At 38.5% G+C, this 20,362-nt stretch overlaps 1 protein-coding gene across 6 annotated transcripts in view; it reads right to left on the reverse strand.

The window, feature by feature from the left end:
- Positions 1-20,362, reverse strand: part of LIX1 (limb and CNS expressed 1) — a 63,803-nt gene that overhangs the window by 17,741 nt on the left and 25,700 nt on the right. For all 6 annotated transcript variants that reach the window (XR_012376915.1, XM_073888517.1, XM_073888511.1 and 3 more), the window contains 2 exons: positions 19,189-19,352; positions 1,627-1,767 (listed from right to left, as the gene is read on the reverse strand). Coding sequence is in view for 5 of the 6 variants with exons in the window: in XM_073888511.1 (XP_073744612.1) it covers positions 1,627-1,767; positions 19,189-19,352 (305 nt within the window). In the remaining variant the exon portion in view is untranslated. The remainder of the gene's footprint in view (positions 1-1,626; positions 1,768-19,188; positions 19,353-20,362) is intronic.

Raw genomic sequence — 20,362 nt, forward strand, 5'->3', positions numbered from 1 at the left:
GGTTAGGGGTAGTGGCAGTAAAAAAAAAGCTAACACAAGTCCTGGACTGGCACTGGGGCCTACCCTGCAGGATCCCAGGGCCTCGAATTTCTGGGAAGGTGTGCAATGCCTTTGTGAGGCTGAACAAACAACTGCCAGCATCCGATAGCAGCCAATTTATAGCTTCTGAACGCAATAACATTAACATGCTGCCGCTGAAATATTTATGTTGGCTTTTTAAATATCCCAGAGGAAATCCATCCAGAAGCCTGCAAACCTTATATATTCTCTTTCCTTAGAAATTTCCATGAAAAAATGATAAATTACATTTACATTGAGGGCCCCTCCTTGCTCCTGAGTAAATTCCACACATATAAATCAGGCATCATTTTCCTAACTTCTCTTCCTCAAAGGCCCTTGAAATTTACAAATCATGAAAATAAAAGCTTCCTTTCATCCTGACAGCAGATACAGAACAGAGATCTCCGATGTCTCCTCCCAGGTCAGCCTCTCTCTGTCCCCTGCCCCGTCTCTTAACTCTTCTGTGGGCGACAAGAGCATGTATGAGGGGAAAAGGAACAAAAGGGTCACGCTAGTGTGACAATGTGTCCTTCATTTTCAGCAGCTTCTCCAAAATCACAGAACCTTTATAATCAGATTAAGGTGATGAGAGAATGTAAATCTCAGATGGGGTTTATCTGTGCTAAAAGCAAAGCCAGGAGGTGGCTAATGCCCTCAGTAATGCCAAGTTTCTGCCTTTGGAGGACACGCAGGGAGATACCTGCCCCAGTGGGAAACCGAGGCTTCTCCATTGTTTGTAGTTGGTAGGTATCAAGTATCAGATGTTCTAAATAATTCATGAGGCAAATTATCTACTCCTAGATTGCTGAGAAAATATTCTACCTAAATTTCTAAGACGAGTTTTTGCTCTTAAAGCACTTTGCATTAATTGTGTCCATTAACAGAAATTTTCTCTGAAAAAAAATTTTCAGCTCTCTGAAAGAATTAATATTAAGCATGATAATTCTAAGGGCTAACAGATATTGGGCATATGGCTTTTCCATGCCTAAGGAGTCAGCCTTTCCTTAAAAATACAGACTGCTGGACCCCCACTCTGGTTGGGGAATTGGCACTTTTAATAAGCACTTAAGATAATTTTTATGACTTGTCAAGTTTGGGTAAAAAATGAGCTAGTTTATCTCTAGATTAAAGCAGTATTCAGTTACATGCATTCCCAGGCCCTAAAAGTATTAATACTTTTCAAACAGCAAACATTCAAATAAACAAATCAGGATGGATCAAATTATCTACTTTGATTTAAAATTTGATTAATGGTCATCCAGGGCAGCTAAAAAATATTTCTGACATGTGGCATAGGGAACCAGCTCCAGTTTCTTGATTTCCAATCCAAGTGTTCATTTTGTTGAAAATCAATGATTTCATGGGTAAAAATTAAACCCACACAATTCTTTTTTTTTTTTTTTAAGTAAACTCTCTGCCCAGTGTGAGGCTGAAACTCCCGACCAAGCCAGCCAGTCTTCCCAAACTTGCACAATCCTCAAAGAATTTGCTCACTCTAGTATTTCCCCAGATTCAACTGCCTTGGTGTCTCAGTGCATCCAGCTTTCTACCCTAGTGGCTACTCACATTGGTGGAGGCAACTGCTTCCTGCACACTCTCCATAATGAATTCCTTAGTGATCCTTCTAGAGGGCAGCTCATTGAAGAGGGAGTTGATTAGGGCCACTTTAGCTGCATCCCGTCTGGCTTCAGCTCTACTTAAGCAGCACTTGAGAAAGGAAGGAGAAAAGGAATCATTAGAGGATTCAGCATCTCACCATTTTTATCACTGCCTCAGTGGATTTCTGAACATTTTCATTCATACATTTTACTCTACACCTATTCTTTCTTACCCATTGCTAATCCCCTGAAGATCATGCAGATTTTCCTTCTGCCATAGAGTTCATGCAAATGTTTTGGCTGGTCTTCAAATCATTTTTGTCTTATTTTATAGTCTTTGAATGTCTCCTCTGCACCACAGACTTTGCATACTGTTAATAACTAATAATAAAAATAATAATAGCTACTATTATGTACTTGGTGAGTACATTCATTTTTAGGGCCTTCCTCAAATTCTTATCTCAGAGGGAAAAAATGTAAGGAAAGAAGGAAAATGGGAGATATTTTTAACACAGTAATTAAGAACACAGGTTCTGGAGTCAGACTGCTTAGATTCAGACCCCAGCTATGGTACTTGTTAGCTAGAAGACTGTGGGCAAGTTAACCTTTCTGTGTTTCAATTTCCTCCTCTGTAAATGGGAATAACAGTAATGCTTATGTCATCGAGCTGAGGAGAGACACAATTATTTAATATACATGAAGCACTGAGAATACCTGGCACATGGTAATATTCTATGGGACTATCCCACTCTTATATGTACTCACATGTCCAGTTCAGGACAAGGGAGCTGCTGTCAAAATCTATTGTTTTGGCTTTTCTAGCATTTATCCCCCCACTTTCCCTCTAATAACAGTTCCCTGATTTTCTTTTTTTTTATTATGTTATGTTAATCACCATCATTATATCATTAGTTTTTGATGTAGTGTTCCATGATTCATTGTTTGCATGTAACACCCAGTGCTCCATGCAGAACATGCCCTCTTTAATACCCATCACTGGGCTAACCCATCCCCCACCCCCTCCCCTCTAGAACCCTCAGTTTGTTTCCCAGAGTCCATCGTCTCTCATGGTTCGTCTCCCCCTCCGATTTCCCTCTTTTCATTTCTCCCTTCCTACTATCCTCTTCTTTTTTAAAAAATTTTTTAACATCTAATGTATTATTTGTTTCAGGGGTACAGCTCTGTGATTCATCAGTCTTCCACAATTCACAGCGCTCACCGTCGCACATACCCTCCCTAATGTCCATCACCCAGCCACCCCATCCCTCCCACCCCCCACCACTCCAGCAACTGGAGGACCGCCATGTCCACCTTGCTCTCAGTCCACACAGTGGGTGGGACATGCTTCATTTGGCCTTTCTGAAGTTAGGAACCATAGGCAGACTATGATTAGCAACTCATTAAAAAAAATTCTCCTAAAAGTAATATTGCTCTCTATTCTACTAACCTGGATTTCCTGTGGCTCATATGGGTCTGCTCAATGTATCCTGATTCTTTTCTATCCTCTCTCTTTTATTATCAACTACAGCTCCTCTTATTCAAATTCTGGCTTGGTGTGGACTCCTGGGGTTCCATATAGAGGGATGAAGCCCTATGAGAACTGCACTGTCCTTGGAGCACACTCCTACTGGACGGTGAGATGCTATTTCTCCTACAGGTTCCTGTGAATTATCAAGGGTTCTAGACCCTACTCCAAAACTCCTGGTGGGAAACAAGCCCCAGGAAGAGAAACTCAGGCTCAGGTCCTGGTCAACAGGGTGGACCAACACCCCTGGCTCTGCTACTTAGTGATTGTGAGACACAGGCCTCCTCAATTTTGGGACTTATTTCCTCACTGCACAAACGGGAAGGCCAGGCTCTCTGATCTCTGGGATTCCTACCACCTAAAATGCATAATTCTCAGAATCAGTAGTGTTTGGTGACTGATGTGAAAGAACAGGGCAAGTATCAAAGATCCCACTTTATTTTCATGTTTTGCAGCCTCAAAGACTTAGTAACTCCACTGGGAAAAAGCTAAACCCCTTCAGTTTGCTTTCCACACATCCTCGCCTCTACCTCATCTGCCCCATACTGACCATCCCTGCACTGACTGAGGAATGCTCCAAACTCATGTTCTTGTATCCTCTAGAGGCTGGCCTCTTCTCTCCATCTCCACGAACCCTGTATGAGTCCCCTGAGGTCAGGCCCCAGCCTTCTCTGATTTTCCTGCTTCAACCTCCCTCTTTGGACAGTGTGACTACTACTGTAATGATCCCTTACTTGACTACAGATTACTTCTTCCTGCTCCTCTCCCACCTTCAGGCCTGGGAAGGGCCACTTATATATTTCTTGAGCGTCCTCCAGAGTGCCTACTCCCAGGGTCAGCCCTTGGAAATGCTCACATGTGGTTAGTATTCAGATGAAGTAATGACAAGACTTCTAAAATAGGAACAGGACACCAAAAAGGATGGAAAAAGACACGTGTCAGTAACCTAACAAAAATAGCAATATACACAGCTATTTTAGTTTACAACACAAAGAGAGTTCCAATATTTCCTTTTAAATAAAGAATGGTGCAAAAGTTTTAAAAGTGGTTTGGGGTTTTCCTCCTTAGAGTTGAATGACAATTAAGAAGGCTTTGGGGTTGCTTCAGGCAGCAAAAGTCATAGAATATTTAGACCTCTGCTAAGGTTTAGGACACTTGTATTAAATTAGATGGGTCTGGACAGATAGGTCGACTTTGCCTTATGGACTTGACTGGGAATTTATGGGACATTGAGTTCTGAGTTGGCAGGCTTGCAATGAAACTCAGGTGCCACGTCTTCCAGAAAGTTTTCCATGACCACTCCCAAGGCCACGGTGGGAGGATCGCTGTCCATGAGAGGCATCACCACACTGCCATGAAATTATATATTAGTGCTCTGCCCCACAACCCTAGGCTATGAGCAACCTAAAGGCAGAGTCTGTGACTAAGTCATCTTTGTGTCTCTGTACTTGAAATATAGTTTGCTGAATGAATAACTGAATAGGCCTGGAAAATCAAAACACACGTCATTAAGGCACCTGACAAAATGTTCAAGAAATCCTCATAAAGAAGAGAATTATATATACTCATTATTTAAAAAAAAAATCCCATTTCAATATACCCTATGTGGTATGTAAAATGCAGTAATATAAAAATATATTAATGTGTGAATTTCAGAGGGATAATTGGTCATTAAGTTCAGACAGTCTAAAATGATCATTTTCGCCTGAGTGTAGGATATGCTTATTATTCTTTGGAAAATCAGTTTCCTATCAAAAAGCAAACAAAGTTTTTGCAAATATTACCTGACATCTGTAGGAGTAGCCCATTTTAATAGGAATTTGCTTTATAAAATCTATAATAGAGCCATTGGGCTTTTAGAGTGTAGAGAACTACACTCAGATCTGGGCAATCCTAAGAAACTTTACATAACTTTCTATCTAAATAATGGCAATTTAAGCCATTTTTCATAGACAGAGACCTAGTAAACACGACTTAGATGAAAGAAGCTATCTATTTTAAATAAGACCAGCTAAGTAGTAGATCAAAGGCACCACATACATTTACAACCAAATGGCACTGCTTCTGAGATCAAAGTACTGCTGGGCTGAGAGAACAGAAGAGCCTTTTCCCAGAAAGCATGAAAAAGGACTACGGAGACTTAACCAATATCAAGATTTTAAAGCAGACACATGTCTTTACTTATTGTTTCAATGTACAGAATCTTTGGTTAAAATGGGGGAGAAAGTGTACCAATTAATAAGTACATAAAATAAAATAAAGTCTGAACCATCAAAAGGCTTTTCTTGCTATTGTTCTTCGCATTTCTGAAAGACAAGTACTTCAAAATGTCTATAACGTTAACCAGCCGCTTTCTTCTAAAATTTGGAGTTACAAATCCAAGCCAGTAAAGGCTGCATATTTTTCTTTAGGGATCTTTAAATGAGATCTCTCAAACCATAAGGGCCTGCACTTGGGCAAGAAATTTAGCCAAAACCAATCGGCTTGGCAAATCTAAATCAGAGTGTGGATTCTGCTGTAAGAAGGCACCATTAGAATTTCCATCAGTAGGAAATGCTGTAAGAAAATAAAATATGGTAAGTGACAGGACATTTTATTGATGTGTCCAAACTGGTCATCAAAGAAAAGTCAGTTGGGGAGTGAATGAAGTCTGATGTTATTTCAAAGCAATTTCCGGCTAGAATTAGACTTCCGAGGTTGTATGGTTTATTCTTGCTGTTTTTCAGCCAGACCCCAATCATAAACACAGATTTGTAAACCATGCCTTATCCGCTAACCATTCTTACTTGTTAATATAGAGACAACTTCTGTCCTTTGCACTTTGTTAAAGTGCAGAGCTGCAATATTTAATAGTTGAGATTTTACTAAAGTCAGCTGTGGATTTCTTAGGCATGTGGAGCCACATGCTTTTCAAGTGGCTAGTAGACCCCACTCAGACATTTATCTTGATGCTCAGATGCCTTTCATTTGCTGGTACATTATAAACCACTATGATCATTTCAAAGCCTCCTGGCTCTCATCTAAAATTAAAGCAAAAAATAAAAATAAAAATAAATAAAAAAGTGTCTGTGGCATTGCTGAGGAAAACTATTTGAAGGCAGAAGTAACCAGCCCTGAGACAGCTCCCTGTGATCTCTGCTCCTGGCATTCACGCCCTTATGCAGTCCCCTCCTACACTATACCATGGTTGGTCTATGTAACCAATAGAATATGACAGAAGTTATGGTATGTCACTTTCAATATAAGGTTATAAAAGACACTGTGGCATCTGTCTTGGTAACCCTTGCTTTCTCTCTTAGATAGCTTGCTCTGGGAAAGGTCTGCCATTTTGGAAGCAGTCCTACAGAAAGACACACATGGCAGGCAGATAATGCTTTCTGCCAACAGACATCTGAGTGAGATTGAAGCTGATCCTCCGGAACCGATCAAGACTTCATATGACTTCAGCTTCAACCGACAGCTTGACTACAACCTCCAGGAGACCCTGTGCCAGAACTACCCAGCTAAGCTGCTTCCAGATTCCTGATCCCCAGAAACAATATGAGACAATGAATGTTAAGTTTTGAAGTAATTTGTTATCTGGCCAAAAATCACTAATATAAAGGCATTTCTCTTTGTTGTTATCCTTATTTTGCAGATGAGGAAACAAGTCAGATCCCAAGGTCATACAACTTCAAAAGTGATGAAAAAAATGCTCCTGCGTGGCTCTATCAGTTAAGACTTTGACTTTTGATTTCAGATCAGGTCATGATCTCAGGGTTGTGAGTTCGAACCCCATGTTGGGCTCTGTGCTGAGCATGGAGCCTGCTTAAGATTCTCTCTCTCTTCCTCTGCCCCTCACCCCTAAAAAAAAAAAGGTGATGAAAAAATGATTCATCCCCAGGTCTGCCTAACTTGAGAGCCCAAATTTTTAACTACTACACTATTCTGCTTATCACAGAAATGATCACTCACCTTGGAATAGAGAGAATATATAATTTGGCTAAAATCTCATAGCACTTCCTTAATCAATATAGTTTTTTAGCCAAAGCTCCTACTTTGATATCTGTGGCTAATTTTGACAAAAGACTTTAAGATTATCTCCACCCATCCCTGCATGACAAACTCAACTTTATTCAGAACAAAAGGCCAGAGCAGAAGCAGCACACTGTGACAACAACTGTGCTCAATGAGGAAGGCAGTGTGCTGACAATTATGTTAATATCTGCTTCCCTTCTACTGTCCTTTCAATGCTTTCCTCTACCTGGACTATAGGGAGGAGGAAAATGGAGAGAGGTGTCAGCTATGATTAGATAAGAAGATCAAATGCCCTGTAGGAAGTTTCTCATGCTGGCTCAAAGTGACCCCTTTTAAAAAAAAAATATTAAATTCAACTAATTAACATATAATATATTATTTGTTTCAGAGCTACAGGTCTGTGACTCATCAGTCTTATATAACACCCAGTGCTCATTACATCACAGGCCCTCCTTAATGTCCATCACCCAGTTACCCCATTCCTCCAGCCCTCCTCCCCTCCAGCAACCCATAGTTTTCCTATGAGACTCTTGTCTCTTATGGTTTGTCTCCCTCTCTGGTTTCATCTTGTTTTATTTTTTCCTCTCTTCCCCCATGGTTCTCTGTTTTGTTTCTTAAATTCCACATATGAGTGAGATCATATCATTGTCTTTCTCTGATTGACTTATTTCACTTAGCATAATACCCTCTATTTCCATCCACGTCATTGCAAATGGCAAGATTTCATTTTTTTGATGGCTGAGTAATATTCCATTGTATATATATACCACATCTTCTTTATCCATTCATCTGTCGATGGACATCTGAGCTCTTTCCATAGTTTGGCTATTGTGGACATTGCTGCTATAAACATTGGGGCACAGGTGCCCCTCCGGATCACTACATTTGTATCTTTGGGGTAAATAACCAGTAGTGCAATTGCTGCATCATAGGATAGTTTAATTTTCAACTTTTTGAGGAACCTCCATACTGTTTTCCAGAGTGGCTACACCAGGTTGCATTCCCACCAACAGTGTAGGAGGGGTCTCCTGAAAGTGACCCCTTGATTAAGTATGGGGCCAAGAGAATTTGGAATTTTACCACATAAGATTGCTCAATAATTTTAGGAAGTGTTTGCTAACTCTTCAAGAGCAAAAATCATTTAAATTAAACTTTCCCAGCTCCATTGGATAAGAAATTATCCTAAGACCAGCTCATTCTTGCCTTATATTTTATTTTGCATGTTAGATCACCAACAAGCCACTAGGAGCCCATAGGGTACACTATGAAGATCATTGATAAGTCTAGGCCAGGAATTTGAACCAAGAGTTCAAAAACTTTAGTGTTCATAGTAAGATCACCTGGGGGAAATTGTTAAACAAGCACATTCCCAGGGCCCAATCTGACCTACTTAATCAGTTTCTTTAGATGGATTGCAGTAGCGGGGGGAGAGGGTGGTCTGCATTTTATCAAGCTTTCCAGGTGATTCTGAGGCAGGTGAACCCAGGACTATTTTCAGAGGAATACTGCTCTAGCTTCTGCCCTTCTGTGTCCCATTTCTAAATGTCAGTGGCAGAACCAGGTTTTGTGGGGCCTGAAGTTTACATAATTTGGGGGACCTTGTTTAAGAAGAACAATATGAAATTTAAAAAACTGACATTGTGATTTGGAAGGAGCCTGAGCAGAAGCTTCACTGTCTTCATGGTTGAAAATGGTTAAGTCTCCCCTCCACTATACTATAACATTCTACACTATACTCTGTTTACCAACACAATTAATTGCCTCACACAAACGAATTCTATGACATCAGCTACGTGTCCTACAATTTAACATAATTCTTAAACTAGCTACCTAGAGATAGCATGACATCCCACAGATTTATGGCTCTGTCCTACAAGACTGCCCCCACTTCAAACATCAATAGCAATTCCAGGATGTCACTTGGGTTTCTGATCAACCAGCTAAAAATGAGTCATTCCCATGACCCCCTCCTCTGGTTCTATTGTTTGCTAGAACAACTCACAGAACTCAGGAAAATGGTTCACTCATGAGCTTACTGGTTTATTCTAAAGGGATAGAATTCAGGAACTGCCAGAGGAAAAGATGCATAAGGCACAAGTGTGGGAAGGGGCTCGGAGCACCATGCCCTTCCCAGGTGCACCACCCTCTCAGAACTTCAGTATGTACACCAACCAAGAGGCTCTCCGAGTTCCCACACTTAGGATTTTCATGGAGGTTTCATAACATAGACATGATAGATTAAATCTTTGGCCATCAGCAATTAAGTCAATCTTTAGTCCCTCTCCTTTCCTGGAGCTCAGATGCTAGGGCTGAAACTTTTAACCTTCTAATCATGTGATTGGTTCCCTTGGCAACCTAACCATCATTAGGGGCTTTTCAGAAACCACCTCATTAACATAAACTTAAGTGTAACCTTTTTCATTCTCACCACTTAAGAAATTCTAAGGGTTTTAGGAGCTCTGTACCAGGGACCAGGATAAAGACCAAATATGTATTTCTTACTATAAATCACAATATCACAATCATAAATCTACCTCTGCTAACATCAAAATGTTAATTTCTCACTAGTGAAATTGCCTCTACCCACGAATCAAGGAAAGCAGTGTTCAGGTTGAAAAAAAAATGTTCTTTATGACAGTTCTGAAATTAGGCCCTTAGGAAGTATATAAGCACTGCTGACTTAAGTGAGGTCTCAATTTTCCTTTTCTGCTCAGCAGTTTTTATTTCTTCCATGATAATTTTCCAAAGTGTGACACTGTACAATGGCCAATTAATCAACCAAGATTAATTCATGGGCCAAGTAGATTGTCTTGAAATAAAATAGTGACTTATCAACCTTTTAGGATATACAGAAGTTCTTAAATTAAGTAAAATAAAATTTTGGTAGTCAGGTATGTGTTATAAAAATAGAGATACCTACTAAGAAACTAGTTTTATTGTTAATTATTTATTAAATATTTTAAAATTATTGACAGTGTGTTACTTGTCCATAGAAACAGTTTCTAGCTAGGCTGACACAATTTATACTCTGAACGGTTACTTTCCTGGTAGCCTTCATTTGATTAATAATTTTCCCCATGTTTAGTATTAGAAAATAGGCAGGATACACATGTTGAAAGCTGTTTCTGGATGCCAAGATTCATTTAAGTAACTTTTCTCCATCTTAAAAGAATTCTAAAGATTTTTCATATTTGTATTTTAAAGACATCAAAAAAAAAGTTTGTAGATCACAAAAAATGTATAAAACCAAGTTAGGCACACTTTACTCAGTCACTACCAATGGTAGCCAAGGAGTTGAAAAATAGTCTATAAGGAATGTTCTTATTTTTGAATAAGAACAACAATAAAGTAGCAAATGTGACAGACTGAATGTACATATGAACTCAAAGCTGATGATGTCCCCACTCCCCCAACCCCTGGCGGTCAAGGGCAGGGCAGTGTTATTGAGGTGGCATTCGCTCAACAGCACATTTACCCAAGGGATCTCCTGAGCTGAGACTTTGCAGGTGACAAAACCAAATAAACTGACTCTGTGAGAGGTGGAGAATTCTTGCCCACATCTTTTAGGCTGTCAAGTCTGTCATTCAAGTTGGTTGGGAACATTTTGCTTTTGTGAGTCGGAGTTCAAGTCTCAGCAAGTGTCTTGCAGAGTTTTTGTGTATGGTCTGCCAGCTCTGGTCAGTGTCACCAACACCTCTGCTTCATCCTGACAGCAAGGCATCAGCACAAAGAATGCAGCAAGCCAGGCCTTGCGGCTAATTGTCCCCTTCTCAGTTCCTTAAGACCTTGGCTGCCCTGGTCTAAGCATGAACATTTGCATGTGTTCCAATTTATCTAATTGTGGATATATTAGCATTTCCCCCCTTTCCAGATGGTGATGTGAAAAAGGGCAACCGTTGAAACTCAGTCACCCAAGTTAATATTATGTCTCTTTCTCCATAGGTCAGGCTGGTTGCAAATATGTTGGGAACAATTTGGAGCTCTGTGTATGCTGGGAATGGGGGTCTTTGCTAGGTGTGGGGGTGGGGAGTGGTATGGGAGTCCAATTTTCAGAGAAAACTCACTAGTTCCTGTCAACTGAAAGAAACGTTTCATGCACATGGTAGGTCAGAATGTTATTTTTATAATATAAACCACCTGGCCTCCTCCTCGTTTACCTCTGCCACAAATGCTATTTTCTACACACATACCTAGACCAAGGTCCCTGGTAACTATTACAAAACCATGTTGTGTTTTGCTCCTTGAGGTTTTTACTTTTCCCTTTTTTCCTTTTCTTCTTTTTCTTTTTTCAAGTTAAGGTGAAGACAAGATGAATTGATCAGGGCTCAAAGTTTTGGTTTATTTTTATAGTTGCTTTGATGTAAAAGGACTTGGCTCTGATTGCAATGAGAGGGATGGAAGGGGGGAATGGGGAAAGATGGAGTCAGCTTTTCTTCCCTACTCAGCAACTCCTGAGACAGCATCTTCCTAAAGCTCATCAACTAGTTGTGATAGCTTCACAACTATCTTGTGAAGATAGTCCCAAGTCTTTATTTACCATGTGGATTTTCTTCCTAAGCATTCCTTTCACTGCACTCTGCTGTTCTCTTTGGAGGCCAAGCATCTCTATTCATTTTACTTGCTAAGAAAAGACACAGATTAAAGTTAGGGAATGGGACTGGGGAATAAATACAACGTCTCATTAAAACAATATGCACTCCCAGTTTCATGAGCAAGTCATTAAAGTCTTGACATATGACTTTCAAATGGGAAGGGGTTATAACTAACCTTCCTATCTTTGGGTCTCATTAGTTGCAAACAGGATGCTTTCCCGTGGCGATTTCGACCAGGAAATGCCTCCTTTAGAAGTTAAGTTACATTGCATAGTGTGTTGTGCATTTGAGTCAAGGTATACAAGTCTAGAGACAGAGAAGAGGTCATGGATGATTTCAAATAGAAATACTTGGCATTAAAACAGCTTTAGTGCAGGGCAATCTGAATTTTATGGCAGGAACCAAATCTCTATTTGGGACATAGAATGTTAAGGCTAGGCCTCATTTAAAAAGCAGTGAAAAGAGCCTTATAATTCTAATTAGCCAAGTATATGAATTAATAAAAATTTCTTTTAGTCCTTCTCTCCAGGTAAAAACTTAATTTTAGAAACTAGTTTATTGTGATTTAAATATACTTTTAATTCCCTGGACTTTGAGAGGAATCATTCAATGCATGGAAGTATAAAACATGTTTTATATCTGCTAATACAGCTGAAATGTGCTTACTGCTTCAAGTAACTAAACACAACAAAATCAAACAGTCCTATCTTTTAGACAGTACTCATCTTGGAAAAGTAATTTTTCTAGGTATCTTCACAGGCAAAGGTTTTGGTCTGAAAATTAAGAGGCATAAAAATGAAAAGGCCTCTTAGAGATAGAGCTTTGCCTGGAGCTCATCTGCTCTGAGTGTTCCTCTTGCGTCTCCCAATTGTGCAGCTGTGTTTTGCAGCACCGAGCATTGGTTGAAAAAGAAAAAAAAAAAAGATCAATAACAGCTTGCCTATGGTAATATTAAATGTCTCAGTTCCATGGGTTGCTTGGCAATATTGGCAATATACAAACAGCCTAAATACCCAAACCGTATTTAACACCTATATTTATTTTCCATGAAGAAATTTTAACAACAAAAAATATTTACATGAAAAAGATATGATACCCAAATGAATTAGTGTCCTACACTTCAAATAAATCGAGCTATCACATCAATATTTTATCCAGAGGATACATTTTTTATTCAATCCTAACTTATGCACATAAATAATCGCATTGTCTAGTACTACACTCAAAGGAATTTTTGGTTTTTATTCCAAATAAGAATGAAATTCTTTAATCCAAATCACTCTAGCAGATGACATGGAAGGCCACATCACTGGATGGAAAACAAAACTTGAATCACAAACCTTTTAATCAAAATATAAAATAAAATACTCAAATAAGTTCTCCTTTTGCACTTGAAAACAAAAACAGCTGCTGAAGCAGTGAGTGGCTTTCCTTCTGAGTTCATCAAGAGGGGAGCCAGACGTTGATCTGATGGCCCTTGTGTTGCTTTTATTGTAAAAAATGGAAATTACTGCAAGTTTTCATGGTTATGATATGTGGCTAGGGAAGGATTAACTGCCTAGACGAGAATGGCATAAAGAAAATAAGTCTAAAATGCATGAATTCCTACTGAATGCCTGTAATATTAGAAGATGGTTTCTTTTATAAAAGACACAATAAGAACTAATGTGTTTCAATATAACTTTCTAAAAGAAAAATAATATCAATCGATCATTTTATTTATTGTTTTGAAATTCAAAAATGCATCATATTTTCACTTCTCTTTTTCTAATACTGTAGTAACTTATGAAGACATAGCTTAAACAAGATTATGACTGCTTTCTTTCCCTCTGGCTCTCTGTTTTTTGTGGGTTGTGGTGTCAAGACTAACTGAAAATTCTTTAATTAGTCTTCTTGGACACAAGCCTCCCATTTACTTCAGTGGGAGGTTTCTTTGCATAAAATCAGTGGTTTGTGTCCATCAGAGCCTTTGACTGCTTTCCTTTGATTAATCAGAAAACTAAAGCTCAGTCTGAATACCATTTTTCTAAAGAATGAATGGGCATAATCTCTTACAGCTTTCATGAAACCAGAAGGATTAATCCTTCAATCCAGTCCCATACTCCACTTCAAGTATTTTCAATTACTTGGCACCATTGGAGGTGACGTCCATGGCTCAGTAAGAAGGCTACTGCTGGCATAATGGTTTCTCCATGTCTCAGCACATGGTCTTGGCATTAATAATCCATCGTGAAATGATTTGCAATGCACAAGGGTGACATTTGATTATGTGAAAGGCATTGCAGGAATGAGCATGTAGGCTCTTACTGGCCAACTGCTGGCAAAAACATGATGAAATGTTATATGGTGAAAATAGCATTTAAGATGGTTTCTGAACAGACAAAGAAAAGTGTAAGGACGTTGCTTTAGGAGAAATTTTCTCTCCTTTTTTTACTTCCTGATTTTCCTTTCTCAAATCATATTTTGGAGGGTCAAAGGGGTTAAGGGGCCAGATTTGTCAGCCAATCACCCAAACACATTTTCAAAACATTTGATTCAGGAAATTCTGCATCTTTTAAAGCAAGGATGTTAACAATCCTCCTGAGAACTTTAAAATATAATGATTTAAACATAAGGTAAAGGAGACCCTGAAATGATTAGAGAAATCACCAAGAGGCCTCCCTGGTGAAGAGTTCAGTTTTTCATTTTGTTTTCTATTTTTTAAAGACCACAAGGAGGATGTTGAATGTACTATCAAGGGGAAGTCCTATCATTTTAGGTAGAAATTTATGAGATGATTGGGAAATTCATAATTCTCAAGGTAGTGAAAGCAAAAACAAAAACAAGGAAATTTGAATTTCTTAAATTTATATCCTCTAGATCCATTCACTGCTCTGTCAAATATGTTACATTCTAGGAGATTATAATGAGTGCATTTATTACATATAGACAAACATAATGCACATTTGGGTGAGGGAATGGCCAAATCTTGCTTATTCTTGGTTATGCATATTGGGTAGAAGGAAAGTTACTATGCACAAATTAAATTCAGAGAGAATTAGATGTTTTTTTTACATCAATATTTTTAAGTTAATCCACCTTCAAGACTTTAAACCACAGATATGAACATAATAATATTACCTGATTTTATTTTATTTAAGATTTTATTTATTTATTCATGAGAGACAGAGAGAGAGAGAGAGAGAGAGGCAGAGGGAGAAGCAGGCTCCCAAGGAGCAGGGAGCCCGATGCGGGACTCGATCCCAGGACGCTGGGATCATGACCTAAGCCGAAGGCAGACGCTTAACCATCTGAGCCACCCAGGCGCCTGTAATATTACCTGATTTTAATGTTCCTGACTTTTCTTTGCCAGCCCACCATCTTACAGTTAGGTAAAATATCTTATTTGATATATTGTATATAATAGTACACACTATTTTGTACATCAATCAATAGTGACAATAATAGTACATACTATTTTGTACATCAATCAATAGTGACTATATACAATAAAACTCCATTGATTTTTGAGATTTGTTATTCATTCATTTAGCTATTCATTCAACAAAATTTATTGGGCACTTACTATATGCAAAGCACAATGTTTGGAGTCATAGGGATATAAGGATATAGACCTTATCCTTGAGACATTTATGTTTTATTATAGAGACAGAACATGCACATAAGTAGCAGCTAAAAGAAGTAAAGGCATGAATGAGGAACAGTTAGGATGAAGCACTGAGTGTCAGAAGAGGAATTCAGGGAGATAAAGCTGAAAGAGTAAGGAATTTAGACGCTAATAAGAAGGTAATAGGGAGCCATTGAAGATTTTTTTTAACTTTTAATTTTGAAATAATTTTAGACTTATGGAAGAGTTTCATAGATAATACAAAGACTTCCCAAAAAGTAGTCAATTTCCTCTCTGTTGTTTAATATAATTGTTTATGTAGTATTCTTATATCATACACCTATAATTGCATTCCTTTTATCATGCTTAGTGTAGTATATGCTTTGCATTTTTTCTTACTCAGAAATGCCAAAGACTTTTCTTTCTTATCTTTTCCCCAAAAAATAGTTTGGTTTTGTTGACTGGGTTTGCCAGTTTTTGCCCTATTACATCAGGTCCTCCAAAGCTATCTTACATAAAAATTCAATCTACATTAAAATAAAATTCAAAACTAAAAACCAAACCAGAGATCGATTATAAATCTAGTATCAAAAGAAGCACCTTCATCCATCTTTTAAGCAGAATGTTGTCCCTAAGTTCCATACAGCCATGGAGCTCTGTGATTCTTTCGTCATGATCTGTTTGGAATACGGTGGGTCATTTCAATATGAAAACTTGTGCTTTTCTTTAACTGAAGAAAATTGTTTCTGTTGGGCCGCCTGGGTGGCTCAGTTGGTTAAGCATCTAACTCTTGGTTTCGGCTCAGGTCATGATCTCCGGGTTGTGAGACCGAGCCCCACCTGGGGCTCCGAGCTCAGTGGGGAGTCTGCTTGAGATTCTCTTCCTCACTCTCTGGCCCTCCCCCAACTCATGCTCTCCTTTCCCCACACCCTTAAACAAACAAACAAACAAACAAACAAACAAACAAATAAATAAATATCTGGGGGAAAAAAAAGAAAATTGCTCCTGTTATTTATTTCCTCCCCTCTATTTCCTTTGTCTCTTTCTAGAACTCTTATTAATGTTTATCTCCAGGATTTATCTCCATGTCTCCTGTATTATTTTTTTTTCCATCTCTTTGTCTTTTTGCTCTTTGTTCTAAAAGATTCACTTTACTATTTATTTTTTATTTTGTCATCTCCATTAATTTGGCTGCAACCTATGTCCACTCATCTATTTGCTCTTCTTTTATTTATTTTTATTGTTCTAATTTGGCAGTCGTATTTTACATTTCTTGTTCCCTGCTTTCTCCTTTTTTCATAGCTGCTTTCGATAAATATCCTCCCCCAATCTTCTGAGGATACTAACTGGAATCCTCTCTTATGTCATCTGTGGCTTGAATTATTTATATTCTTTTGTTTGTTTGACTTGGCCTTTCTCTTTTGTTTTTGGTTTTCCTCAAATGTTTGGTGGTCTTTAGTCCATTGACATTCATGCACAAAGAGAGTCATTCAGGTGGCTGGCAAGACCTTGCTCTGTGGCTGAGTAGGTATGTTTCCCCAGAAGGCCTCCCCTGAATGGGAAGCCTGATGGCAGCTCTGTATGAGTCGGCCAGCTTCACCTTACAATGCTTGATGATGTACCTGGCAGGCTCACATGGACTAAGAAACCCCTTCCTCGGTGGCTGCCTTTCTTCCCCGTCTCCTGCCCCTCATCCTTGTCCGTCTGTGGTTATATTAAGCTCAGTGGTTTTGTTTTGGCTTTTTGGCTTTTTTTAAAAAATATTTTATTTATTTATTTATTTATTTATTTATTTGAGAAAGACAGAGACAAGTCATGAGCAGGGGGAGGGGCAGAAGGAAAGAGAGAGAATCTCAAGCAGACTCCCCACTGAGTGCAGAGCTGGATGCAGGGCTTGATCTCACAATTCTGAGGTCGTGACCTGAGCCAAAACTGAGTTGGCCACGCTTAACCAACTGAGCCACCCAGGAGCCTGTATTAAGCTCTGTTTTGAGGCTTCTAGACCCACTTTCAAATCACCCTCATCAGGCAATTCACTGTTGTTAGTCAGAGGTCAAAGAGAGGTCCATTGCTGGTCAGTGTTCAGGGTAGGAGAAAGCAAGACCTCAGTGGCTGGCTGGGCCAGAAGTTTTGAAAATAGTTCTTTAATTAGCCTTAAAATTAGCCTCATGCTACTGCCAGAATAATCTTTCTGAAACATATTTGAATACATCAGTCTCCTGCTCAGAATCCTTCAGGGGTTCTGATTTTATATAGAATAAAACCTATACTCTTTTGCAGAGCATAAAGACCCATTATGGTTTAATATGAGTGCCTAACCTGTCATCTCCTACCACTTCCCTGCCATAGACGTACTCAGGCTTCACAAATTCTGAAAGTGCTGGTGGTTTTCTCTTGCTGCAGGCAGGCCTTTTCACATACTGTTCCCTACGCTAAGAAGGTCATGTCCCCTATACTGACTAGCAAAGACACCCTCAACTGCATATTTCAGCTTGTGCTTGCATTCCCTATGAATCCTTTGACTTATCTGAGTCAGACATAGGTTTGTAGGTCTATTTATTAAACTATTTTCTCCCCTCACTTCATAAAGGTTTGAAATAACATGTAATAGATACACAGTAACAGGATAAAATAAATGAGTGAGGCACACTAGGTTCAAAGGAAGAGTAAAAGTAGAAATATAAATAATATCAAGCATGACATTAGTCCAAAAAATTACATGACATTAAGTTTTGTAGACTTACACTACCAAGAGATACACTGAAAATTTGCTTCTGTTGTCAAATCTATGAGGGACACTTGAATGCTTGTTGAGCATATTGTCCATAAAATATAAACAAGGCATTTTTGCCAGTTATTGAAAATTGAGAGATAGCTTACTGCACCAAAGGAGTACTTATAAACTGAGAAGTTTCTTCTTTATGCTTTCATTGACCCTCAAATATAACTCTATTTAATTACTCTAATTTTTTTGCACACTGATTTCCTCAAGGTATGGGCTATATTCTCATTAGTTGGCCCAATGCTTGATATTTCCTAGTCACTGAATGAATATATGTCATATACACTGGACAATCAGATGTTGATGGTTAATATAGACAATGTTTTTGTGTGAGTTGGTATACAACTAGAAATGTATCATTATTACCTTATCATAGACATAATAAAGATTTAACCAACTAGAAGTCTTTATAATAATTATCAAAAAAAATAATTGGAATACCTAGTACGTGCCAGATAAATACATTGCATATATATCTCATGACTTTCCACTAACACCATGGATATTATTCCCTATTTCAAAGTCAGGGAAATCAAGAAGTTAAATAAGTGTCCCAATTATATACAGTTATTCAGAGGCAGAACTTGAGCTTAGCACGCGTGCCTGAACCCAAAACCTGTGAGTCTCAACCTTTGCTGTTGGTTCATGCTTTGGTGTACAGTACATTGATTAGGATTTGATTCAAAATTCAAGGAAGTGAAGACTTTCTACTGATGGAAGGGCCCTGATGGGAGACTTTATAGAAGTTTCCTTGTTCTTTATGGTTTATTTCAAAATATTTTGAGGGAAGGCAGCAGCTATCAGGCAAATAAAGTGATATAAAATTAATTTTCCATAAAGAAATATCAGGGGACACTCTAATATAAAACACTTCCATTTTAATGGAATGCAACACAACTTTCTTTTCACTACAACCAAGAAAGCTTATAATGTTACCGTTTTATAAAAAGACTTACTCTATTTTAACCCAGTTAACTTTTACTGACCAATTTACGGTTGTTTCTTACCTGAAAGTTGCCAAAACAGCTTCCCCCTGGGAGGGTCACATAACTCACAAAGGGAGGTCCTGGAGATGGCAACGACTCATAGACCACCACGCCTTCACTTGGGAATGGAGCTCTCTGCTGCTGCTTGCTTTCCCAAAATTCCTGTAGCATTGACACAACATTCACTGAAAAACATAAAAAACATAATCGGTTATTAAGGATGGATGTACTCTGGCAAAAACTAAATTTTATTTGCAGGCTGGATTGTGTAACATGTCATTTCTAGTTTAAGCAGAACAGAGTATATATGTATATGGTGGAAGGGAGTGCTTTCAGTTGTGAAAGAAGAAAATCCTGTTTAATACAAATGTGTTTATTTCTTCATGAGTATGGTTCAAGTGGTTTGGTACCCTAACTCTAACAATATTGCAATATATTAAACTTAGTTTATAAATTAATTTTTAATATCAAAAATTCAAAAATCTCACTCTTTCTTCTTTGAAAATTTGCCTCAGTAAAGTTTAGAGCTATGGTTATCCATGGCCCCTGCTCCTATTTCTCATAGATTCTTTTTTTAAAAGATATTATTTATTTATTTGAGAGAGAGAATGAGGGATAGAAAGCACGAAAGGGAAGAGGGTCAGAGGGAGAAGCAGACTCCCTGCTGAGCAGGGAGCCCGATGTGGGACTCAATCCTGGGACTCCAGGATCATGACCTGAGCCGAAGGCAGTCACTTAACCAACTGAGCCACCCAGGCGCCCTCTCATAGATTCTTGAACCTGCCAAGAAAAGCAAAATTTGGAGGTAAAAATATAAACAATGTAATTTTAATTGGGACCCACCTATTATAAGATTTAAGAAGAGAAAGGCAGAAAGAAGAAAACTCTTTCATGGTCTTCTCCATGCCAATCTAAAGGCGAATGAAAAGCAATTGTGTAATAAGCAGGAGGCTGGAAAAAGCCATAAGTGAAACTAATAACATGGAGACCTTGTTAAGGACCACGTCTGTTAGATGACTTCAGAAAACAGAGTAATGGCTATAGCCATGTGGTTTAGATTAAATGACCTATGATAGCCTGCAGAAGTTTCAGATCAAATTTGGTTGGTTTGTTTATCCTGTACTGCAAATTGAATTGTGGAAATTAACAAGGATAATAGAATTGTAGCATCAAAAGAGACCTTTCAGGTCATGCA

This window comes from Callorhinus ursinus, unplaced genomic scaffold (genome assembly GCF_003265705.2).
Source record: "Callorhinus ursinus isolate GAN/ISIS: 27379988/994484 unplaced genomic scaffold, GSC_fseal_2.0 scaffold3, whole genome shotgun sequence".
In the NCBI taxonomy this organism is placed as follows: Eukaryota; Metazoa; Chordata; class Mammalia; order Carnivora; family Otariidae; genus Callorhinus; species Callorhinus ursinus.